The following is a 13,926-nucleotide window of genomic DNA, read 5'->3' on the forward strand; positions in this document are numbered from 1 at the left end:
TCCAAAACTTGTGTTCTGTTTGCAATAAGACATTAAAGTAATAATACAAAACATGTGGCAAAGAAATTAACTTGATAGCCTGAATGCAAAGCATTATGTTTGGGGCAAATCCAACACAACACGTCACTGAGTACTACTCTTCATATTTTCAAGCATGGTGCTATGGCTTCATCATGTTATGGGTATGCTTGTCATTGGCAAGGGCTAGGGAGGCTTTTAGGATACAAATAAATGGAATAGAGCTAAGCACAGGCAAAATCCTAGAGGAAGACGTAGTTCAGTCTGCTTTCCAACAGACACAATCAGCTTTCAGCAGGAAAAAAACCTACAACACCAGGCCAAATATACACTGGAGTTGCTTACCAAGACAACATTGAATGTTCCTCAGTGGCCTATTAACAATTGTGACTTAAATTTGCTTGACAATCTATGGCAAGACTTGAAAATGGCTTTCCAGCAATGATCAACAACCAACTTGACAATACTTGAAGAGTTTTAAAAATAGACTTTCCCAAAAGGACTTGCCATTGTAATCGCTGCCAAAGGTGATTGTAACATGTATTGTCCAAGGGGTGTGCAAATACTTATATTTATGTATTTAATTTTCAATATATTTGACAACATTTCATAAAACATGTTTTCACTTTGTGATTATGGCGTATTGTGTGTAGATGGGTGAGAAAACATATATTTAATCAGTTTTGAATTGAGGTTGTAACACAGCAAAACGTGAAATAAGTCAAGGGGTATGAATACTTTCTGAAGGCACTGTATTGAAAGACTGTGAGGAAAAGAAAATCGAAGTGTGTAATCTGACTTAGAATCATTATTTTGTTGACTACATGAGTAGGTGACTGTGAAGGCTTCTGTGGGCATAATGTACCTTAAACAAGGCTTGGCACTGCACTTTCAAATGTTAATCGAGGCCTTTTCACCACAGTTAGTTCATATGGAAATCCAAAGAGATCCACCGCTGTAAAGATCTGATCTCCACATAGTTTGCATTCAATTCATATCTATGTCATCAGTCTCTTTGCATAGCTAGCCCTCTACACACTATGCACTTGTGGAGATCTGAGAATATTGGGGAGGTAAAAGCACTTTGGCGGAAATTACACCTAGCCAATCAGTAGGGAAAGTGGACCAACACTAAATTGTAATCGCTCCCCACAGATCTACACAAATGCATAAGGGACAGGGGCTATAGGGTTCAATTTGCGATTGGTAGATGTTTCTCTCTGACTTCACTGCTGTTTTACTGATCACAACCCAGTGATGAGATAATAAATGGAATTGAAAATAAACAAAATATCATGTTGATCTGGCTACTCTACCTTTAAATTATATTAATACACGGGAAGTGACAATAATGGAGCAGTGTTTATACTTTAATTGATGAATTTACATTGTCGATTAACAACCAAACTAAGTGAATCACAGTTGTTTTTATTATGGTCAACCTATAATAAAGAATGACGATCTCATTGTGAGGTGACACACATGTTTCAGTTGGTCAAAAGTAGCAGTCAGACAGGCAGACATACAGACAGTCGATGCAGTGGCAGCTGTTTTCCTCTGCCCAGGTTGGATTTCAGCGTGATTGATATCTGTCAGATGCAAGCAAACAGCCCCTCATTTTTCTGGCCATCTGCCAATCAATCATTCAGTCTCTTACTGGCGTGACATCACAGGTGTCTCAGGATTGAGTTAGCAGCTAATATTAAAGAGATAGCGAACCAGAATAGAATTAATTAATTAACAACTCCCCCTTTCCATCCTTCCTTTCCCCACCCCTCACGCTCATCTCTGTCTTTGATTTGCTTTTTAAAAATGAACATTTTCTCTTTCCTTTTCCTCCCTCACCCTCCCTACCACCGCCTTTGTAGACCCATCCCTGCCTCCCTCTCTGCAGAGCCCCTCCCTGGCCCCCTCAATGCTCCCCTCAGTGACTCCCGATAGGCAGGCGAGGCAGGCAGATGTAGGACGAGGCAAACAGGTTGATGTTGACAGGGTTTCCATCCAGCCTGATGTCCTCCAGGGAGCGACGTATGTAGTTACGGTCGTGGCTGTTACAGAATGTGTCCACATGAAGATTCTGGATGTTGTTGTTCTGGTGGGGAGAGGAGAGGAGGAGAGAGTGAGACAGAGAAACAGAGAAAGACAGACAGACGGACAAACAGAGAGACGGGGCTGTGTGTGTGTGTGGGGGGGTTATGTGTTACTTTGAGGAGGAAATTAAACTGGATGAAGCAGAGACATGATGGCAGACGTCATTAGAGTAATTAATTTAATCTGGAGAGCTGCTCCAATTTGACTCTGTGCCCGTTGTGAATCCATGACTACAGAGGAGAGGAGAGAGAAGCCAGGTCGTCACTATCTGACCAAGTTGCAATGTCGGAAGCTCCTCCTTGTTCTACAATTTCTCTTTTTAAATTATGATTTTAAACCTAACTCTAACCCAAATCTTAACCACACTGTTAACCTTATGCCTTCCTAAATTAAGACCAGAAAGCAAATGTTTGTTTTCAGAAGTCATGACGACTTTGCAGCTTGGCCACTTAGTGGGAATCGAAAAGCCAGGTTATACTGGATCTGAAACAGTATGGGGGACAGCGTGAGGATTGCTGTAGAGATGTGTGGGGTGAAAAGTTAGTCTCCTCTATTTTCAGCCCTCAGAGAATACTAGGTTTGAGACAGAGTCTGCAGAAATGTGTACGCTAGTCTGGTTGTGCTGGGTGTGGGGAGTACCACAGGAAAAAAAAATGAAGTATACAGTACTGGAATTACTATATTTATATATTATACTATTCACTCTAGTGTTTTTGCGCAGTATTTTTGTACAAAAACACTAAAGTGAATACTGTAGTATTTAATTTAGTGTTTTTACAGATATGACTAGTATATTGTAGTGTTTACTGTGTTTTTTTTGAAGACATTGCTGTAGTACTTACAGTAGTATTTTTGCAGACATTATTGCAGAATACTGTAGGACAGTACTATTTTTTTTGCTATCTTTTGGGGGATTTGTCCTTGAGTGAAACCTACTGAACAAATACAAAAATAGAAAATTGTCCATAACCTGTAAGGAGTTAGAATTGGGAACTGAACGGCTGCTCCTTTCAGTAATCTGTAGGTAGGTAGGACTAGAGCCTGATTGGATAGTTCAAAGCTTCTGCTCTTTTCTATCCATTTCATCTCATGGGATGAGAGGAGGAGGCAAGGCAGGCAGGGGCAAGGAGGGCGTGGTTGACTCAAGGCTTGGTATTAAGTGTGCATTGAGGTGCGGGGGTCGCTGGAGTTTGCAGATTTTTTTTTTTAACAGTACGGCCTTTTCTTAGTCATTCTCTATGGGTTGACCCTGTGACCTCAGTGTCGGGATTGTGTTGTCCTTTGTATTTCCATTAAGACTCTTTATTGTCTGCCAGAGATGCATGGGTTGGAGTCTTTGCCAAACTGTTTCTAGAATGAGGTCCAGGTATTCTGGTTCTGCAGGGTAAACAGGGTAAATTGTTATTTGATATGTTTCTGAAGCTGGTTTATTTATGATTTGGTGTGGGGGGGAATCTGGTCTTGATGTATTTTCTCCTTAATTATATTTGGACAAGGTAAGGTGGGATTTGTTGTTTTGGTAGCCTGATGGTAGTTAGAGAGATGGTATCCTCCCATACCTGGATAAGGACATTCCCCAGACTCTCCACCAGCTGATACAGCAAAAATTGGGATATGGGCAGGGGAATGGGCAGGGTATATGCTAATGAAATATTAGCATATCTGTAGCCATGAAGTGCTTTGAACGGCTGGTCATGGCTCACATCAACACTATTATAACAGAAACCCTAGACCCACAAAAATGTGCATACCGCCCCAACATATCCACAGATGATGGAATCTAATTTGCACTCAACACAGGGGCCCCTCAGGGGTGCGTGTTCAGTCAGGGGTGCAGTCAGTGGTGCGTGTTCAGTCCCCTCCTTTACTTCCTGTTTACTCATGACTGCACGGCCAGGCACGACTCCAACACCATCATTACATTTGCCGATGACTCAACAGTGGTAGACCTGATCACGACAACGACGAGACAGCCTATAGTGAGGAGGTCAGAGACCTGGCCACGTGGTGCCAGCACAACAACCTCTCCCTTAACATGATCAAGACAAAGGAGATGATTGTGGACTAGAGGAAAAAGAGGACCAAGCACGCCCCCATTCTCATCGACGGGGATGTAGTGGAGCAGGTTGAGAGCTTCAAGTTCCTTGGTGGCTACGTCACCAACAAAGTAACATGGTCCAAATACACCAAGACAGTCGTGAAGAGGGCACAACAAAGCCTATTCCCCCCCAGGAAACTGAGAAGTTTTGGCATGGGTCCTCAGATCCTCAAAAGGTTCTACAGCTGCACCATTGAGATTATCCTGACAGGTTGCATCACTGCCTGGAATGGGAACTGCTCGGCTTCCGACCGCAAGGCACTACAGAGGAGAGTGTGAATGGCCCAGTACATCACTTGGGCAAAGCTTCCTGCCATCTATGACCTCTATATCAGGCGGTGTCAAAGGGAGGCCCTATAAAAATTGTCAAAGACTCCAGCCACCCTAGTCATAGACTATTCTCTCTGCTACCGCACAGCAAGAGGTACCGGAGCGCCAAGTCTAGGTCCAAGAGGCTTCTAAACAGTTTCTACCCCCAAGCCATAAGACTCCTGAACATCTAATCAAATGGTTACCCAGATTATTTGCATTGCTCCCCCCACCCCGCTTTACACCGCTGTCATCTATGCATAGTCACTTCAATAACTCTATCTACATGTACATACAACCTCAACTAACCGGTGCCGCCATACATTGACTCTGTACCGGTACCCCCCTGTATATAGTCTCGCTATTGTTGTTTTACTGCTGCTCTTTAATTACTTGTTACTTTTATCTCTTATTCTTGTCCATGTTGTTTGGAAACTGCATTGCTGGTTGGGGGCTCGCAAGCAATTATTTCACTGTAAGGTCTAAACCTGTTGTATTTGGCGCATGTGACAAATACAATTTGATTTGTAGTATATTATTCTACAATATATTACAACTTTTATATAGTAAGTACTACACAATTGAGGGATACTACAGTATACTACAGTGTAGAGTATTCTACAGTATTCTTCAAAATGCTACAGCAAGTACTACATGTGATCGAGGGGTCCTTTTTTGTTGTTGAGGATTTTAAAGTTTACTAGAGTTTACTACAAAATGCAATAGAATGATAGAGTAAGTACAATAATATTCTATAGTAACCTGTAGTATTTTCTATGTGGGGCGTGTGAGGTGTATGGGCGGTGTGTGTGGGATGCATGAGGAGTGTATGAGAGGTGTGTGCAGTGTGTGTGAGCTGTGTGAGGGGTGTGAGTGAGGTATATGAGGAGTATGAGCGGTGTGTGAGGTATGTGAGGTGTATCATGCATGTTGATACCTGCAGGTGTAGTACTCGGAGGCTCTCAGGTAGTGGGACAGGGATGTAGTCCAGCTTGTTATCAGACAGATACAGGAACTCGAGCAGGCTCATCTCCTGTTTAGGCCAGATGGAGTAAAACAACAATGTAAAACATCAATAAAAGCCACCAGAGGGAGCTCGATCTCTATTCAGTCAAGAGGAACTGTATCCTACAATACTGCTTCAGCTACTTTGGTATTTACTGTTCGATGATGTTGTCAAAAGGAATTTCTTCTGGCATTTACATCAAAGAATTAATCAAAATTATAGCTAGAGTGTGTGTGCGCATGTAAATGTATTTATGTGTGTGTGTGCAAATGTGTGTGTGTGCACCTTAAACCCATCTGTATGTAGTCCATTGCTGATCAGTCTGTTGTTGCGCACATCAATGTATCTGAGGGTGGGTGGGAGTTCTGGCAACGCCTGCAGGTTGTTATCAGCCAATAGGATGTCCTGGAGCTGTGATAGGGGTCGGAACGCATCTTCATCCACACCAGAGATCTGGTTCCCTGTTAAGTCGATGCTCTTCAGCTTGTCTGGAACGTACAGACCAGGGGGTTGAGGTGAACATATACTGTATCACACACAGTGTTGGGTAGGTTACGTTCTGAATGTAATCCGATACAGTTACTAGTTACCTGTTCAAAATTGTAATCAGTAATGTCATTTTTGGATTACCCATACTCGGTAACATAATCTGATTACTTTCAGTTACTTTTGGATTACTTGCATTATGCCCCCCCACACACATGCTCACCTCCTTCTTTGACTTTTCCTAAGTCTGTTTAACAAATGTATGTTAGAATTTCGACATCACAAACAGAATCTGTGGTATAAGCAGTCTTAAGAGGACATTATTTTCCCTGAGTGCCAAAAAATTACTTTTTCAAATCTTTCTACAGAGTCACATGCAGGTAAGAAGTTTTGATTTCTGTATATTTGATTTGTACATATAGTATCCGAAAGATCAGAGGATAAGGTTTCCAAAATACTTGCCATTGTCAAATAACTCTCAAAAGTGAAGAGATGAGCTCTATTTCAAAATATCACTGTTTCCAAGAATAACTACTGTTCCCACTCCACACATGTCAAAAGACAGGCTACAGCAGGGGTACTCAGCTCTTACCCTACGAGGTCCAGAGCCTAATTAGCATAATACAAAAATCTCCATAAGAATCTGTCAAATTGACCTTTTCACGTGTGAGTTCCAAATATCTCTAACGGTCGCCCCAGCTTGAGTTGTTTTATTCACATGTCAGAATGCACTCACCGTTCCAAAATATGATTATTTCGCAACAGGACAGCGCTGCCTGCTAATTATCTATAGGCTATGTTTCAACTTGTCAATTTCAAATTATTTTCTAACAAATTGTATTTTCGAACAACAGTTTGAATTGAGGTGTGTTCCGCCGTCTCATTAATTCACATAGAAGTAGCCCATTTCAGCGTCGCGGGTCATTTATGTTTTAGGCTTTACTGAGCCAGATAAAATTCTCTCTTCTAGGAGAACACACCAAACTTCACACGTTTGCACAGATCAAGTATGCAAATAATTGCGCAGTTTTGCAAGGATTTGAAAATGTTCTTGCTGGTGCTCGCTTTCCCTTCCTTGTTGTTTTCCTTATTTTCTGTATATCGTGTTCTCGTTTCTACTGTAAGCGCATACAGTATGTATGTACAGTTGAAGTCGGAAGTTTAAATCCACTTTTGTTGGAGAAATTAATACTCGTTTTTCAACCACTCCACAAACAAACTATAGTTTTGGCAAGTCGATTAGGACATATACTTTGTGCATGACACAAGTAATTTTTCCAACAATTGTTTACAGACAGATTATTTCGCTTATAATTCACTATATCACAATTCCAGTGGGTCAGAAGTTTACATACACTAAGTTGACTGTGCCTGTTAACAGCTTGGAAAATTCCAGAAAATTATGTCATGGCTTTAGAAGCTTCTGATAGGCAAATGTACATCATTTGAGTCAATCGGAGGTGTTCCTGTGGAAGTATTTCAAGGCCTACCTTCAAACTCAGTGCCTCTTTGCTTGACATCATTGGAAAATCAAAAGAAATCAGCCAAGACCTCAGAAAACAAATTGTAGACCTCCACAAGTCTGGTTCATCCTTGGGTGCAATTTCCAAATGCCTGAAGGTACCACGTTCATCTGTACAAACAAGAGTACGCAAGTATAAACACCATGGGACCACGCAGCCGTCATATCGCTCATGAAGGAGACGCGTTCTGTCTCCTAGAGATGAATGTACTTTGGTGCGAAAAGTGCAAATCAATCCCAGAACAACAGCAAAGGACCTTGTGAAGATGCTGGAGGAAGTACAAAAGTATCTATATCCACAGTAAAACGAGTCCTATATCGACATATCCTGAAAGGCCGCTCAGCAAAGAAGAAGCCACTGCTCCAAAACTGCCATAAAAAAAGAATTTTTTTGCAACTGCACATGGGGATATGTGTATCGTTCATATCTGCTGGACATATGCGACACAGTCCCTCTCCAAAACAACACATATTTGGTTAGTAGAGACCCTACTTAGTATTTTCCACCCCACTTTAGCTAAGACAGATAGAAAAGTTTACACTATACTGTTTGGAATTGAAAACCTGGTCTAGGTGTGGAGAAATGCTAGATGCGAAATATAAGGCAAACAACTTCTATATTTAAATGTTTAATAGACAAATACAGACAGAGACAGACAAATACAGACAGACATAGACAGTATAGTATCCCGGGAAGTCTACCCTAGGGGTTGGTGATAGAGGGAAGGTACATGCCGCGACGTTGGCTCCTTCTGCTGGGAGTACACGGGCTGGGCACCCCAACGCGGATGGCTCCATGTAGAGGTAATTAGGGGAGAGCCACATAAAGGGAGCACCGTGGCACACCGCGAGGAGGGACAGAGAGACAGACAGAGCAGAACTTGAGAAGAAGGACCGAGCCAAACCCACGTTATTTTGTGATGTTTATTTTGTTGCCTTGTAAAGTCGTGTTTTCTGACTAGAACCTCCCTTTCTCTGTGTTGATCTCTGCAGGCACAACCCAAACCCCCACGGTTTACCACAACAATTTGGACAGACGTAGAAAGACAAATACAGACATGGACAGACGTAGACAGATGTATTGGAAGACAGACACATTCCTCTAAGAGATTTGTTCACAGCAAATCTCTCCCCCTCCAGCTGGCAGGGCTGACCTAAATACTCTTGCCTTCGCTGTTTGCTGTTTCACCCTTTTGTGCCTGGTGCCAAAGCATTAAATCAAGGCTGAGATCTTGGGGTTGAATAGACTATACATTTGAAACATAATTGCTTAAGGACACCTACGGCTGATTTTATGACTCAGGGGCCCATATACCAGTTACTGAGGCCTGCTTTACGGTGACCTCTGGCCTGAGAGAGGGTACCTAGAGGCCAAATTCCAATAGGGAATAAATATTGGAAAATATAATTATTAACACTACAAGCCAATTTGTATCCCATGTACAGTCCATTGGTGGCTATGGAGAGGGTGGAGAATTAAGTGCTACTGGATATATACGACACAGTCCCTCTCCAAAACGACACATATTTGGTCAGTAGAGACCCTACTGAGTATTTTCCACCCCACTTTAGCTGAGACAGGCAGAACATTTCTCTCTCTACAGCCCAATATTCTCAACATAAGTGTGAACCTACACTGATTGTACAAAACAGTAAGAAAACCTGCTTTCGATGACACAGACTGACTAGGGGATTGCAGGTGAAGGCTATGATCCCATATTGATGTCACTTGTTAAATCCACTTAGATCAGTATATATGAAGTAGAGGAGACAGGTTAAAGAAAGAGTTTTAAGCCTTGAGACATGGGTTGTGTATGTGTGCTATTGGAGGGTGAATGGGCAAGATAAAATATTTAAGTGCCTTTGAACGGGGTATGATAGTAGGTGCCAGGCGCACCGGTTTGTGTCAAGAATTTCAACGCTGCTGTTTTTTTTGCACTCAACTGTTTCCCGTGTGTATCAAGTAATTGTCTTGAAAATAAAACACTCTAGGAGCTCAGATGCAAAAATGTAATACCAACGTTTCGACAGCCAAGCTGTCTTCATTAGGGTATAAAATCAAATAAAATCAAATTTTATTTGTCACATACACATGGTTAGCAGATGTTAGTGTAGCGAAATGCTTGTGCTTCTAGTTCCGACAATGCAGTAATAACCAACGAGTAATCTAGCTAACAATTCCAAAACTACTACCTTATAGACACAAGTGTAAGGGGATAAAGAATATGTACATAAAGATATATGAATGAGTGATGGTACAGAGCGGCATAGGCAAGATACAGTAGATGGTATTGAGTGCAGTATATACATATGAGATGAGTGTGTAAACAAAGTGGCATAGTTAAAGTGGCTAGTGATATATGTATTACATAAAGATGCAGTAGATGATATAGAGTACAGTTTAAACATATACATATGAGATGAATAATGTAGGGTATGTAAACATTATATTAGGTAGCATTGTTTAAAGTGGCTAGTGATATATTTTACATCATTTCCCATCAATTCCCATTATTAAAGTGGCTGGAGTTGAGTCAGTGTGTTGGCAGCAGCCACTCAATGTTAGTGGTGGCTGTTTAACAGTCTGATGGCCTTGAGATAGAAGCTGTTTTTCAGTCTCTCGGTCCCAGCTTTGATGCACCTGTACTGACCTCGCCTTCTGGATGATAGCGGGGTGAACAGGCAGTGGCTCGGGTGGTTGTTGTCCTTGATGATCTTTATGGCCTTCCTGTGACATCGGGTGGTGTAGGTGTCCTGGAGGGCAGGTGATGCGTTGTGCAGACCTCACTACCCTCTGGAGAGCCTTACGGTTGTGGGCGGAGCAGTTGCCGTACCAGGCGGTGATACAGCCCGACAGGATGCTCTCGATTGTGCATCTGTAGAAGTTTGTGAGTGCTTTTGGTGACAAGCCGAATTTCTTCAGCCTCCTGAGCTTGAAGAGGCGCTGCTGCGCCTTCTTCACGATGCTGTCTGTGTGGGTGGACCAATTCAGTTTGTCTGTGATGTGTACGCCGAGGAACTTAAAACTTACTACCCTCTCCACTACTGTTCCATCGATGTGGATAGGGGGGTGTTCTGCGGGATGACTCGTTTATATAGTGTCAAAAGACACAGGTGTCTGTAATCATGGCCAAGAGTGGCCTAATATCATTGGTTAATAATCAAATATTAAAATGTCATACAAAGAACAGCATACAAACAACAAATGGATAGCATACGATCATAGATTAATTTGACTACACAAGTTTACAAACAATTACAATGGCAAAGTCACAATAATCACAAGAATGGCTTCAGATCAAAGTCTACGTTGAGACCGAAGGCCGCAAGGGTCTTTAAATGAAAGATCCAGGCAGCCTCTCGTTTTAACAATAAATGATCAAGGTCACCCCCTCTCCTAGGGAGGGTGACATGTTCGATGCCAATATAACGCAGAGATGAAATCGAGTGGCCTGCCTCCAAGAAGTGGGCCGCAACTGGATAAGTAAAGTTTTTACACCTAATGGTGCTACGATGCTCTGAGATACGTACTTTTAATTCGCGCTTTGTTTTACCTACATAATTTTTACCACAAGGACAAGTTATGAAATGAATAACTGCCTTAGTGGAGCACGTAATAACACCTTTTATTGGGATCAATTTCCCTGTTTGTGGGTGTTTGAAGGATCTACATTTATAAGTGCCATTGCATTGAGCACAGCCATTACATTTGTAATTTCCATGCAATGGCACTTATAAATGTAGATCCACAAACAGGGAAATCGATTAAGGTTAAGGTTAAGATTTGGGTCAGGAGTTAGGTTAAATGGTTAAGGTTTGGGGAAGGGTTAGCTAACATGCTAAGTTGTTGAAAAGTAGCTAAAAAGTAGTAAATTGTTGCAAGTTGTTAATATTCTAAAATGGTCCATGATGAGATTCAAACAGGCAACCTTTGAGTTGCTAGACGTTTGCGTTATACAGTCGTGGCCAAAGGTTCAGTCCTGTGTCATGCCAACAGTAAAGCATCCTGAGACCATTCATGTGTGGGGTTGCGTCTCAGCCAAGGGAGTGGGCTCACTCACAATTTTGCCTAAGAACACAGCCATGAATAAAGAATGGTACCAACACATCTTCTGAGAGCAACTTCTCCCAACCATCCAGTAACAGTTTGGTGACGAACAATGCCTTTTCTAGCATGATGGAGCACCTTGCCATAAGGAAAAGTGATAACTAAGTGGCTCGGGGAACAAAACATTGATATTTTGGGTCCATGGCCAGGAAACTCCCCAGACCTTAATCCCATTGAGAACTTGTGGTCAATCCTCAAGAGGCGGCTGGACTAACAAAACCCCACAAATTCTGACAAACTCCAAGCATTGATTATGCAAGAATGGGCTGGCATCAGTGTGGACCAGAAGTTAATTGACAGCATGCCAGGCCGGATTGCAGAGGTCTTAAAAAAGAAGGGTCAACACTGCAAACTCTTTGCATCAACTTCATGTAATTGTCAATAAAATACTTTGAAACTTATGAAATGCTGTTAATTATACTTCAGTATTCCATAGTAACATCTGACAAAAATATCTAAAGACACAGGCAGCAAATTTTGTGGAAATTAATATTTGTGTCATTCTCAAAACTTTTGACCACAACTGTACACCTAACCATCCACCCTGACTAACCACCCTACTTTAGTTTGCGCTTTAAGTAACCTTCTGTCTTATGTAACTAAACCAAAGGTAACATCATACTAACTTGAGTGTCATAAATTTACATTTACTATGTCATGTCTAGTCTATGAGACCAGACTGATTGATGGCCTGGTCTCTCTATTAGACCAGGCTGATTGATGGCCAGGAAACCTCTCTTCACTTCAACCTGTTTTGCGATGGTCTATGGAAATTGTATGTAACTGTTCATTTTGCTGATGATTGCATCCAAAACATTGGCTCATCGAGGGCTGTGAAATACCCATCGTCAAGTTCCAGCTGAAAAGTGCCTGTTGACAAAAACCTGAGGGTGGATATAGCACTTAGATGTGCACCGGAATGGCATGCATGTTTGTCTTTCTAAAGTAGGTTTTAAATCCTCGCAAAAAAATATTGGTTTTGGGAAACGATATCTGATGAGCCAATCCCACCTTTCTCTAAAAATGGGCTCTCTGCTAAATACAATATGTCCAAAATCTTCCAACAGAGAAAGATCAGCCATCTCTCATTCAATGCCCCATTATCTCAGTCTTTTATAATATTTCAACAATAAATTAACTTTCACACGTGCCTCTAATTTAAGAAGTTGCTGTACTTTACATGGATTATTATTTAAAAATGTAAAATGATTTACTCTCACAATTTCACACATGTTCAACATACATTTTCCCCATTCACTAGGCTATGCTTGACAAGCAGTCCCCCTATTCCACCAATTGGCACTGTGCGTCATGATCATGGCTGTGAGTAATTTATGCACACGCTCAAGCAAACGTTCATAGTGATAGATCTCACACTTTGTAAATGATCCCATTCATGGTATCACTCAGATATAGGACAGACACTTCAGGGCAAACTTCCTTTTGATTTTATTTTGGGACTATCTGTTGTGCTATGTTTGTAACGACTAATAGCAGTAAGGCCAATAAAAATTTTCATCAAATATTTTTTATACAGTGCATCAAAGTATTCAGATCCCTTGACTTTTTCCACATTTTGTTACGTCACTGCCTTATTAGAAAATATATTCAATTGTTTTTTCCCGTAATCAATCTACACACAACACCCCATAATGAGAAAGAAAAAAACTGGTATTTGATGCTATTTTTGTTAGCAAATGTATAACAAACCCCCCCCGAAAAAAATCACATTTACATAAGTATTAAGACCATTTACTCAGTACTTTTGGAAGCACCTTTGGTAGCGATTACAGCCAGTCTTCTTCGGTATGACACTACAAGCTTGGCACACCTGTATTTGGGGAGTTTCTCCCATTCTTCTCTGCAGATCCTCTCAAGCTCTGTCAGGTTGGATGGGGAGTTTCGCTGCACAGCTATTTTCAGGTACCTCCAGAGCTGTTCGATCGGGTTCAAGTCCGGGCTCTGGTTGGGCCACTCAAGGACATTCAGACACTTGTCCCAATACCACTCTTGTGTTGTCTTGGCTGTGTGCTTAGGGCTGTTATCCTGTTGGAAGGTGAACCTTCGTCCCAGTCTGAGGTCCTGAGCACTCTGGAGAAGGTTTTCATCAAGGATCTCTCTGTACTTTCTGATCTGTTCTGTTCATCTTTCCCTCGATCCTGACTAGTCTCCCAGACCCTGCCATTGAAAAACATCCCCACAGCACGATGCTTCTACCACCATGCTTCACCGTAGGGATGGTGCCAGTTTTCCTCTACACGTGATGCTTGGCATACAGGCCAAGGAGT

At 41.7% G+C, this 13,926-nt stretch overlaps 1 protein-coding gene across 1 annotated transcript in view; it reads right to left on the minus strand.

Annotated features, from left to right (window-relative positions):
• Positions 1-1,370: 1,370 nt before the first annotated feature.
• The window catches only part of optc (opticin), a 29,902-nt gene continuing 17,346 nt past the window's right edge, over positions 1,371-13,926 (minus strand). Inside the window, exons 6-8 of the mRNA XM_036950062.1 lie at positions 5,808-6,010; positions 5,454-5,549; positions 1,371-2,110 (exon numbers count right to left, since the gene is read on the minus strand). Of these exons, the coding sequence (XP_036805957.1) occupies positions 1,943-2,110; positions 5,454-5,549; positions 5,808-6,010 (467 nt within the window). The 3' untranslated portion in view covers positions 1,371-1,942. The remainder of the gene's footprint in view (positions 2,111-5,453; positions 5,550-5,807; positions 6,011-13,926) is intronic.

The sequence above is a fragment of the Oncorhynchus mykiss genome, chromosome 17 (genome assembly GCF_013265735.2).
Source record: "Oncorhynchus mykiss isolate Arlee chromosome 17, USDA_OmykA_1.1, whole genome shotgun sequence".
Lineage (NCBI taxonomy): Eukaryota > Metazoa > Chordata > Actinopteri > Salmoniformes > Salmonidae > Oncorhynchus > Oncorhynchus mykiss.